This window comes from Zonotrichia leucophrys, chromosome 1A, assembly GCF_028769735.1.
Source record: "Zonotrichia leucophrys gambelii isolate GWCS_2022_RI chromosome 1A, RI_Zleu_2.0, whole genome shotgun sequence".
NCBI classification, from domain to species: domain Eukaryota; kingdom Metazoa; phylum Chordata; class Aves; order Passeriformes; family Passerellidae; genus Zonotrichia; species Zonotrichia leucophrys.
Genome location: NC_088170.1, coordinates 43,549,571 through 43,561,823, shown reverse-complemented (window position 1 = coordinate 43,561,823; position 12,253 = coordinate 43,549,571). Strand labels below are relative to the sequence as shown.

Genomic DNA, 12,253 nt, shown 5'->3' with positions numbered 1-12,253 from the left:
CTTGTTTACCTTAGCATCATTTTAACCAATCTACTTGATGGTTGATTCTGCCTGATTAACTTTCTTCATTCCGTACCTCTAAATGCAGATGAGATTCTTTTTGTTCCACCTGCATAGTTGCTTGTTGTCTAGTGTATATTTTTTGTCAGTCTGTTGACTTTTGTGATAGTGTAGCTCTACCTTTTTCCAGCTTGTGTTTTTGTTGAAATACTGGTCTTAATTCTTGCTCATTTCGGTGAGGTCTGGCAGTGATAAAAAAAAGGGAGTGTTTTTATCAGCTTGATTCCTGATAAAATAATGGGCTGTGTATGTGAGTGTTGGTGCCAGTGATGTGTGCTGGGATGTTGCAGGTGGTTTGACTGACAAAGCAGCATGAGATGTAAGTTTGCCCTCAGCTTCAGTAGCATTTTTCTGAGATATGTTGGTTTTTGAGCATTATGTTAACAGTTTCAATAACTTCTGCAGGCAAAAGGACAGGGTCATTTATCTTGGATAAATACAGGTCTGTATTTATCCAAATGGAAAAAAAAAAAAAGCAGCCTGCTTGGAAACCTCACCTGAATTCAGCTCCTGGTATTTTGCTGTTTGTCTAAAAAAATGAGGGTTGCCATCAAGTACCTAAATCTCTGTTGGTGTGAGAGGTGGGTGGGCTGTGGGTGAGCAGGGGCAGTGGGTGCTGTGGGCACTTGAGGTGCTTCCCAGCTGTGGTGAGTACAGACAGAAGGAAAGGCAGGGCCTGGGCATGAGGGACCAGCAGGGAAGTGTTTTAGGTGATGCCTTTTCAGCATCATGATTTTGCCTTGCCATAGCTAATTCTGCCCCTCCTGTACATAAAACCACAGAAATGTTCAAGTACTGTTCTGGGCACAAAGACAAGAGGATGGTGGGGACAGCGAAGAGCACATAGAGCATCCTCCTGGTAATGTGGGAAGGAGGGCATGGGGTTGGCCTAAGAGGTGTTCGTGCACATACAGCCCTGGTGTGCATTTTTAAGGCTCTAGAAAAGGTCAGTGAAGTATAGGATAAAGAAAAGTTGAGGCAGGTACTGTGAAAATGCCAGGAAGATGCTTCTGACGGCGCAGCTGACCATCCAATGCAGCAGTATGAGCAGTGGTTTCAGAATTAGTAACTCTTATGTGGAGCTTACTGGAGAGGGCGGGGACAGTGGATCCTCTCGCTTTTGTCCTTACCAAAACTAGGATCAGCTGGTTGGTTTAGTCAACTTTTGATTTATGACCTGTAGCTACATCAGACTAGTTCTGTGTCTTGGTTGTAGAACAAACTTCAGGTCAAGTCTGTTATAAAATGGGACTATAATTTTAAGAAGATAATCTGGTTTGTTTCAACCAATGCTAGGGTTCAATCTCTGAACATAGATGCATCTTGTAGTTGAGGAAAGAACTTCTTCATTCATTCTCTTTTACCAAAAGAAAAAAGATCAAGCTTTTAATTAGCTTGTCATCACATGCAACTGAATCTTATTTTTCTTTACAAAGACAGATCACAGGGTACAGGCAGTTAAAACACTTAGATTGCACCTGCCTGGTTTACTTAACAGAAAAAAATATACTTATGATTAATATATTTGTATTTTTTTGCTAACCTCAGTTTCTTTTTTTTGTAGGTAGGTGAATGGATCTTCAGAAGCAGAGTTGCTAAAACTGACAGAGAAGTAAGTATGTGAGTGTTGTTATATTTTGCAAAAGTGTGTATCAGAATTAGTGCTACCTCTCTTTACAGTTTATTAATTCTTTTATGTTGATTCTTAGCATCTGTACTAATCAATAATTTTATATAGCCTCAAAGTCTATTTCCAGTAAAGTGTTTTTATTTTGTGCAAGTAGGTAACATTATGTATTTCTCCTTCCGAACGTGACCTGCTGTTACTTTTCTGTATTGACTGTTTTTAACAGCTAGAGCTACTACTGTGAAGGGAAGGTTTGAAACATATAATTCTAGCAGTTGCATATCTACTTTCAGTGTTGTACAGTAGATAATTTGTCACCTTTATAATCAGCAGAAAGGTTTGAACTCCTCAAGTCTGTGTTGTTTAGCACAACGTGAGTAGAATCTCTTAGGACGATGGTTTATTTCCACCTGTCTTTAATGGCTAACTCTGCTTCCAAAGTCCCTTTCCTCTGAAAAGAGGTATTTTTTTTGTTCTGCTGGCTCTCAATTTAAAACAGGAAGTATCTTCATGTGAAGAATGTATTGTATGCATGTAATCAAAATGTGGGGCTTTGTGCTAAGAAATTATGTGCTGCATTTTGATCTCTTTCCAGACAATTGAGTTGATGAAATAATTCCAAGTTATTATATTTTATTAAAAAGTAGAAATTATTTAATCTAATAAGTAGATGTTGAATTACTTTTTTAAAAGTTCCAGTATTTTTAGCAGAACACTATTAAAATTGCTGTAAGGTATGTGTGTGCATTTGTCTGTACATCTAGTACTTGCAATATGCATATATTTCAATAGAGTGGTTTATAGTATCTCTAGTTCCTGTAATTTTACTGATTATACTGGACTAATTTCCATTTCCATGTTCTTGCCTATACTGCAAGTTATTTTTGCTCCAAGTACATTACATACTTTCCATGTTTTAAAGGGCTAATAACAAAAAGTGTATGTACAGAACTTGTGCATAATACATTGTATTGGGAGAAATCCTGGAACCTTTATTTTTCTGCTCACTGTCCTTTTGTCTATTCATAATGGGTCTGGTTTTCACTAATTGTATTTTCATTGTCTTAAGTGGCCTATAGAAGAGATGAAATGTGGTCTGAAGGGCGATACGACTATGAAAGAGTTCCAAGAGAACGTCTCCCTCCAAGGATTCATGGTGATGTAAGTGTGCAGTCAGCATTGTGTCTGCAGCATTATAACGTTATACTGTACCTTTATACAATGACCTGTACCACAGGGGATGGATTTATGTACCTGTGTAAGTTCCAAGTATATCTCAATTTCATTTTTTCCCCTGTTCCTTGAAGTCATCAATCTGGCACGTGCATCTGCACAGAAATAATAGGCTGCCTACTGAATTAAGTATTAGTTTCTTTTTTAAAATTTTCAAATCTGTTGGAACTGTTTTAGAATATTTGTATTTTGGTGTAATTCTTCGTGGTATTAAGCACAGGATTTTTAATAACTTCTGGGGAACAAGAGGCCATACTAATGTTATATTTTTCCATAGTCTTTTTGTGGAGGGATAGAATGTAAGAGAATAGTGCAGAAGGTGTCTCACACCTGAGGAGTTGCAGCTGCACCAATCACCAAAGATTAGGAACAGGCCTGTCCTTAACAGGCCACAGCTGTGTCCAGTAAGAAGATGAGTGCTACAAAAGGGTTAGCTGGTTGAAGAGAGAGTTGGAGTTGGTTGATTGTGTTATGAGGGGAGTTGGAGTTTGTTGGTTGTGCTGTGAGGAGCTGCACATGAGGAATCACCAAGAAGGTATGGGAGCTTCACAATAAGATGACAACTTTTTTTTTATGTCAATGTTTCTTTTAAGTAACTTGATGTGGTAAAGGAACTTCTTTCATGATTGTTTTTGTCACCAACAAAGTTTCTTTATAATGTTTTAAGTGTGGGGGAAGACGTTTTTAACAAGTGTTGAAAGTACACCTTTGCTGAAGTTGTGCTTTGGAGTCCTGTAGAGGAAGCACTTTACAAGAAGAATGGCAACAGAAATCTGCTTTGTAGATACAGAGTCTTTTGTGGTGTGTTATGTATGTATGTATGGTATGCTTGTAAAACCAAATGCAGAACCTGTGCTATAGAATAAGTTCAGAATGCTTTTAGGAATTCTCTGTTCCACAGAGTTGGGCCTTTTTTTTCCCTCCCTTGTCTGAAGTCTCCAATAAATAAATAAAACAGGTTGTAGCTTTGTCTTTGGAGGTATTACACCGTAAATAGAATTTTAAGAATACTTTCTGATATTTCTGTTTGCATCCTGTGTAATGTGCTTTTGACAAAATTAAATTTCAGGTGCCAGTTCCTCTTATCTGACTTCCCTTTTACTTATGGCAAATGTTGAAATAATACCATAGCTGATTTAGTGCATCTTCTGGGTTCCCTCTGTTTTGTTTTCAACTTGTCTATTTGGAGACTTTTGGTTACTCTATGTAACTAATTACATAGGCTTCTCTATTTGGTAGTATATTAGTAGCTGTCTGTTCTGTGACATTTTTGTTACTGTGACAGGCAACAGTAACATTTTTCATTTTCAGCCAGCTGGAAATCACGTTGATTTCCACGGGGTGTTTAGCTACCTCTTTCTCCAAAATACTTATCAAGAATAGGACAAGAGGAAAGGCAGAATGTATTTTCACACATGTTTTTTCAGTTGTTTGACTAATGCATGTCAAATTTAATTTAACCATTGCATCACTGACATTTCTAAATTCCCGTAGTCTTTCAGGCTGTCCAGGGAGCAATGTGTGGTCAGGCATTATGAAGATTTATAGTCTAAAAGATTTGCATTTTGATGCAAGTGTTTACTAGGTAGTTCAATGCTAGCTTTATATTACATATGTTTGGAACTGGGGTTGAAGGCAGTAGCAGAGTACACTCATCACAATGAATATTACCCATCTGTACCAAAACAACACCCCCAGTAGCTGGGCTAACCAAGATATGTGTCTCTCTGCCATACTGAAAGATGGATATGGAGTTCCTTCTCATACAGCTCTGCAGATTCATAATAGTTGGAAGCTACTTTCTGTCCTTGTAAGCCTGTGCTATTGTATTTGTGTCCACATGTAGAAGTCTGACTTAATTTTGATTAGGCAAGTGAAATGGAATTAATTTGTTCAATCAGTTAATATGCTTAGTGTTTGCTGCTAGGTTAGTATGTTGGAAATAAGATGTGCCAATGATACAGAATGAAGTATCTTTTTTTTTTTTGAAGAAATCGAGAGATGTGTCCTCATCTAAACTGAGTTCTAATTGTGTATCAAGTATAGATTGTAGTGGAAACACAGTTACCGTTAAAGAACGGGAAATTGCAAGCACTTGACTTAATTGTGCAAGTAGGGTACTCATGGAGTTTTCATGTAGCTGTTCTTCTATGTGCCAGGATAGTTGTGTAGTGAGGTCTTCTGGGTGAGCTTAAAGCATGCAGCAGTTTTATTTAAGCTGCACAGCAGATCTTTGTAAGACACCAAGCTAAAAAAAATAATTACGTGTGGAGGATGTTTGATGAGGTAAGAGTTGATCAAACATTATGACTGTGTATATAGTCTCCACTTTGCACCTGTATGGCTGGCTTTAAACTGCCCTCTAGTCTGTTTGTTGTGTTTGTTGGGTGCTCTCTGAAATCAGAACTAACTTTTTTTTTTGCATGACAATATTTAGCAGTTTGTGAATACAATGTATATTTCTGCAAAAACTATCAGAAACTATTAGATTATGACTTCTTACTGTTAAAATAGCTTGAGTGTCTTCCCCCTCCCCACCCCTACAAAATCCAAATTGCACATGCTTATTCAAGTGTCTGCATTAGTAGATTTTGTTTAAGGCCCATTAAAAAAACTTTTTGCTAAAGGAAGAAGATTTTAAATACAAAATCTTGCAATCATGTTTTCATTTGCTTTTTATTTGCAGTTGACTTATATAAGAATTAGTTCTAGTAAGATTGAATTTGTATCGTTTGCAGCTGTGCAATTTGTACTTAATAAACAAAGAATTTCTTTAGTTGACAAATGGTATATGACATGCTATTTGAAGGAAATAAATTAAATTTGTGTTCTAGCAAAAAGCTGCTTGAAATTTGCACTAAAAGAGAAACCAAGAGTGTTAAAATTCTATCACTTGAATCTTCAGATGACCTACTGCATTGTGTTCAGTGTGTGTTTTTGTATTTAGGTTATGAAACAAGGTCTATCTTAAATACAGTCTCTGCAGTATGGAGGATGTTATGGACATAAGGAAAATTATTAGTATTTTCAAATGACTGTTATTTTTTTGTAGACATTACAGGTGCAACTTTCTTTGCTGCATTCTAAAAATAATGGAGAAATTTGAGGCATACCTGTAGCTAACCAATGCTCAGAAAGTAGCTAATGCTACTGCTTATAAACTTTCAAAAGACAATTAAGCCATGTTTAAAATTTTCTCTCTATATGTAATGCCTAAGGATTGAATAGGAGTAGTGTCCAGTTAGATTTAATCAGTTATTCCACTGTCAGACTGGCATGATTTTTAATGTTTGCTGTTTCCCTGTGCAATTTCCTCTTTTAAGTCCCATATTTAGAAATAACTTAGTTCTACATTTGTTTGTGCGTTACGGATTTTCAGCTGTTAAAAGCAAAATGATTTTGTTTGGTTTGTGGTTTAGGGTGATTACCACAGAATAGTAAACATTGTGCCCAAGAAGCCAGGCCTGCTGGAGAGACCTGGGGACGGGAGTTACAGTCGCTACGACGATTACGGTCACGCCGAGTACAGGGACTACAACGCGGGTCGCAGTTTCGCCCACGATCGGAGAAGTGGCCCTCCACACCGAGGTGTACGTAAGGTGATTCTTCTCTCATGTTTATTTTCCCATTAAGCCTTGAGTAGTAGGTAATTAAAATGCTGGAAAGGTCATTATTGTTGCCCCCTGCAACCCAGCCGTTTGAAATTCTGTAATTTCAGGGTGTTGATGGTAATTTATAGTTCACAGATGAAAGACTTCTTGAAGTCAGAGCATGTATATATGCTTTGGAAACTTCTGTAGTTTGTGTTTTTTTATAGCATTGCAAAGTTGCTCTCTTCAATATTGACGCAGGAAAAAATAAAAAGTAAATGGATACAGTGAATAAATTGAGAAGATATGTATTGCAAGGAGTAATATTTTTTTTAACTCATTAAATGCTTTGGTTTTGCAATAATTAAGTACCATTTGGCGATTAATTGTACTTGACATATGAGATACATGTCATGCAGTTGTTTTGCCTGTTTGTTTTGCAGGATGAATCAGGATACAGATGGTCAAGGGATGATCACTCTACAAGACCTGAATACAGGTATTTTTTGATTCTAGTAGTGCCATCCACAGGCTGCAAATATTTAGGGCATTTTACTTGGTCACCAAAACAGCTAGTAGAGCAGACCAGTGAAATAACAGGGAAAGGACATCTGTTGAAGTAAAAGACAATAGTGGAAAAATGGGTTTTAGTTTTATTGTTTCAATTAGAAATTGAAGAAATTGTATGACAGGAAAGTCTATAGTTTAATAAGGATAGGAGGCATCATGATAACATCATTAGGATGGTAACCTGTAAGTGTAAGTAATTTAATGCATCTCTTATGAGTCACACTTCTTACATGATTTCAGAGAATTCTTTGTTCTATTATTTGATTCTGCAGCTGCAGTACATTGGGGCTACAGTATAATGATGCCTGTGCCATTTTAAAGGTTGGTAAGATAGATAATAGGATTATGAAGTTCACCACAGCTTTCTTCTGAGCTCCCTGTTTTCTCAGCTGAACTGATGAATATATATTTCCATCATATGTAATGTTAATTTCTATGAACCCTCCTTAGTCTGTACCTCAGGTTCCCATTTATGAAATCTAAGGACTAGTAGTAAATCATAGAGCTGTAATGTACATATGCCTGCAGTGATGTTTGATATGTTTTGAATTAGCAAAATAAAGTGCACAGGATAGTGTTACACTAAAAATTTATTGACAAGGATGAAAGTCACCTTAAATACTAAAAGAAGAATTGATTGTTAGTATAGGTGAAATATTAGCAGTCTGATCTAAGAATGTCATCTGATGGCTGTGCTTTTATATGCCATATCCTGCATTTCCACTTCTTGAGATGTCTATTATACCAGCTTGTATTTGTGGATATTGCATCATGGTGTAAGTCATAATATCATAGAATAACTCCTTGTGACAACATATATTTAAAACTATGGGTATACCATACAAAGATAAACAGAAGTAAAGCAAATTAGCTGGAGACACCTGACCAGTTGGAAAAATTGCTGTTAAACCAGCAGCAAGTTAAAAAAAAAAAGACTGCAAGCAGGTCAGAAAAAGTTCAGACAGGGTAAGCCTTAGATTTGTGGTGTTGTAAACTCAGTATGATACTGTTAATAGCAATATCCATACAGGGACGCACAGTTGCAGTAGATGTCTATTCCATTGAATAGGATGATTTAGACATAGCATGGATGGATTATTCTATAATCTCACCATAAAGGAAATCCTTCAAATATCACAAGGGTCTTGGTGCAATAGACTTCTTTCAGAATTGCATTCTTGGGGCTAGAAGCAATAATAAAAGGTTTTGAACAGGAGTGCTTAATAAAAATTTGTGTAAAAGTTTTTCCATCTTTTCCACTCAAGTTAGACGAATCAGGGTTGTTTAAAGCTGAGGAAAAACACCAGAAAGGCTGAGAAGACTGAGTTAGTGTCAGGCAATTTATTGTACACAGAACAAGAGTGGCACCCAGTGGTCAAAAAGTTTGTCTTAAATGCATCCTGATTTCTTCCTTTCAAAATACGGTTAAAAAAAGAGGTTAAAATGTCAGCTCATTTTGTTGAAGGCTTTATAAGTGTGTTGTGTGGAATATGATAGTCCCATCTGAATATATGTTATATACTTCAGATTATAGAGCTGTTACACAACTGCAATAATGCTATGGAAGAACTTCACAAAGATCTATGGTTCAAATATATTTGGAATTGAATGAAATCCTACTGATTCATTATATAAATATAGCAAATAATCTTGAAAGTAAAGTCTAATCTTGAAAGTAAAGTCTTGTGATCAGACTGCAAAATGTTTGTAGTGTTCCATGTTTGTAATGAACTTAATTATGATTCTTTGCATATTGCCCACCATTGAGCAATGTAGTGGATCTCAAGGAGGAAATCAAAGTACTTTTCATGGTGTATGTTGTCTCCTGTGGTGAAAGTGCTAATTACTTTCTATTTCAAAGACATTTGTTCCACAAAATATGGTATTAAAAAAGTTATTTTGTGCAAAAATGCCTTCTCTTTGGATATGCTTAAAATTATTTTCGTTAAGTTCTTTGGAGTACACATAATTCTTTCTTTTTTTGAGGAGATAGGAGGATTTTAACCAGAAGGATTTTTAAAAAAAATTGCATGGAGCACGGCTAAAGCATAGTTAGAAGCTACACAGTCAGAAGTCTTGCATTTAATGGGTTTTCATAGTTAGTACTGTGACTTTAAATTCTTAAAAATAATAGCTTATTTATTGACTGAAATAATAGCTTTCGTTTTTCAAAATTGCAATCAGCTGGAAGAAGTAGTTGTCAATATGATAGCATTTCCCTTTGAGTATTCATCATTCACATGTTCCTGTTTTGGTTTTTGAAAACATACCTGTCAAAAGGTACCTTCTCATCTCTTACCCTTTGTATTTTTCTTCCCCCAGTCTTGATTTAGAGAGCTGAAAAACATTAATTGGGATTCTCCTGAAATAAAATGCTGCTTATCTGCAACATCAAATGTCCTTAAGTGAGTCCTGTGTACAGTTTTGAGCACCACAATGTGAGAAATATATTGGTCTATTAGAAAGTGTCCTAAGGAGGGTAACAAAGATCATGAAGGGCTTTGAGGAGAAGCATTATGTGGGGCAGCTGTGGTCACTTGTTCTGTTCAGCCTGGGGAAGAGGAGACTGAAGGGAGACCTCACTGCAGTTACAGCTTCCTCGTGAGAGGAGGGGCAGGCACTGATCTCTGCTTTGTGGTGATGAGGGACAGCACTTGAGGGAATGGCCTGAAGCTGAGTCAGGGTAGGTTTGTGTTGGATATCAGGAGAAGGTTTCTCACCCAGAAGGTGCTTGTGCCCTGGAACAGGCTCCCCAGGGAGGTGGTCACAGCACCAGCCTGACAGAGTGCAAGTGTTGGGACAGTGCTCTCAGGCGCCATAGTGTGGCTCTTGGGGATGTCCTGTACAGGACCAGGAGTTGGTCTTTAGTGATCCTTGTGGGTCCCTTCCAACTCCTTATGTTCTGTTATTCTGTAATTCTCTTTGCTGTTGAAGAAACTAGCAGTTAGGGATTTTTTTCTATTTTTTTCCTATTGTTTTTTCAGTGATATTTTGTCGGGGTTTTTGTAAGCTTCTTGTCTTTTTCTTAGAAGTAGGACCTGCTTGCTTACTTAGCATTTGTAGAGCTGTGACTTCAGCTGTGATGTGTCTAATGACCAGCAGCAGTTCTCCATGAGTGACAACAGGATTGCAGAGGTTCTAGCACTTGGTATACTGTCTTTTTTTTCTTGCCTTCCTCCTTATAGGGTTATGCTCCAGTTTCCAAGCAGCTGTCATTCACATGGCAGACATTATTGTGTCTAGTGCTGAGTGGAGCATTACTGTTCCTTCCACATGCTTTCTGAGGGTTGTTAGCCCTGTTTTATGCTATGTTTAGTGAACAGCTGTCATCCTGACCATGACTTTTTTATGGTGAAGATACACATTTTATATGTAAAAAGTAAAGGAATTCAGAGGGTGTGCAGGGCATAGATTTCAAACTGAGTTCTCAGCTCTTTCTCTCCTGTTCTCACCTAAGGAATTCTGAACTCCTGAGACTGATGTGAATTTTGTTTTAGCTTGATTTCAAGTGCCTTTTGATTCAAGTGTGGTTGGCACATACAAAGAATTGTATGTCATAGTTTGGAGGAAACTTTTTGTACACATTAATGTTTTGGTTGCTGATGCTGTGAGAATTGTGAGACTTAGCAATTCAAAGCAGTAGAGATCAATTAAGATGTGACTTCTTTGTACATTTATCTTCTACTGATGTTGATAATTTCTGGAGCTGTGTTAGTGCTTGTCTTCAGTGATATATTGGGCTCATTTATGCAAAACACTCATGCATGTCAGATTTTTTAAAAAGTTGCAGGGAACCGTGCTGTCATATGTTGAAGGATTCTATTTTGCAGTACTTCCCTATGGGCCTCATGGCAATGGATTTTGCATACAAGTTCATTTTTATAAGGTCAGATGCTTTTCAGTGTGAAATGCTATGGAAGATTGTTAGCTCCTGTTCACTTTAGTCATGCCAAATTTTAATCCTTTTGAGTGCACAGAGCATTACTTCATTCTTTTTTTTTTTTTTTTTACCAACCAAACTGAGTTTACAAGATGTGAAATATACGAAACTTGGCAAGTAAAGATGGGTAAGACTCATCTTCAAAGAGAAATTACAAAATGACGCACTTGTAAATCCCAGCTACACATGCATTAAATTTGATCCTTAGAATTATCTGAGGCCCAGATTTTTGTAAAATAAGGGTTGCCATATTTGTGGAATAAGTAAAAAATAGACTCCTGAGGAGCGGCTTACATAGGACATTTTAATATCCCCTCTTCAGCTGTAAATGTGAATAATTTTTCCTTTGCTAATGGAGGAAACTTGTTGCTACTATGTGTGTTGTTTTGTTTATTTCAGGTTAGAGTTTTCTCCCATCTTCTAAGTGAAATTAGGAAGTATTTTAGTAGTCTAGTTTTTAATTCTAGTGCATTTGTCCATCAAAAACAGATCTGCTTATTTCCTGGAATGCTTAGGAAATACTTTGTAGTAGATGGAAATACTGAAGTAATTTTGGTGCTACAAATGAGAGAAAACTGTCTAGCAAAATATAGAAACTTAATTGTAAGCAGTTTGTGGTCTGTGAACAGTTAAGATTCATCAGTCAGTTCTATATTTTTTTTTGGAAGTGTTCTAAATCAATGGCTTATTGTCTTTTATTTGAAAAAAAAAAAAAACGGTTTTCTGAACATTAAACTTGCAATTACCACTTTAGGGGGATAAGGCATAATATATCTCGGGTTTTCTAGATGCATGCACCTTCACAGTGAGAATGGGTTTACTGCAGGTCATGGAGTAAATTGGTTGCAAAGTGGGGGGTAGAAGCCCAGCAATCTTGGCTTTTTGATATCTGCTTGAACTCCTCTTCCATTTAGTGATTAACCCCTTGTCAGTGCACACAATGGTGACAGGAGGTTGCAGAGTTGTGGTCTGAAGATCGTACATTGAGGAGAAAATTCTACTTTGGTAAGAATGGTTATTTTAAATGAAGACCTTTGATGAGAGAGTCTCCAGATGGAAGTTAAGGGTCACTGACTCTTCTCTGAGTAAAGCAGCATTTAATTTTGAGAGTCCAGATGTGTCATAGGCTGAGCAGTTATCATTATATTGTCACTATGCAGTCACCTTTGAGTTACAGGGGGCAGTTATTTCTTGGGTTTTTTTCCCCATCCCTCTGTGTTTTCTTTAATTAAT

At 36.9% G+C, this 12,253-nt stretch overlaps 1 protein-coding gene across 3 annotated transcripts in view; it reads left to right on the top strand.

The window, feature by feature from the left end:
* Positions 1 to 12,253, top strand: part of PPHLN1 (periphilin 1) — a 61,457-nt gene that overhangs the window by 3,105 nt on the left and 46,099 nt on the right. For 2 of the 3 annotated variants that reach the window (XM_064702580.1, XM_064702581.1), the window contains exons 2-5: positions 1,625 to 1,672; positions 2,757 to 2,848; positions 6,340 to 6,519; positions 6,954 to 7,009. In XM_064702580.1, coding sequence (XP_064558650.1) covers position 1,672; positions 2,757 to 2,848; positions 6,340 to 6,519; positions 6,954 to 7,009 — 329 coding nt within the window. In that variant the 5' untranslated portion in view covers positions 1,625 to 1,671. The remainder of the gene's footprint in view (positions 1 to 1,624; positions 1,673 to 2,756; positions 2,849 to 6,339; positions 6,520 to 6,953; positions 7,010 to 12,253) is intronic. The other variant, XM_064702582.1, reaches the window with a different exon arrangement.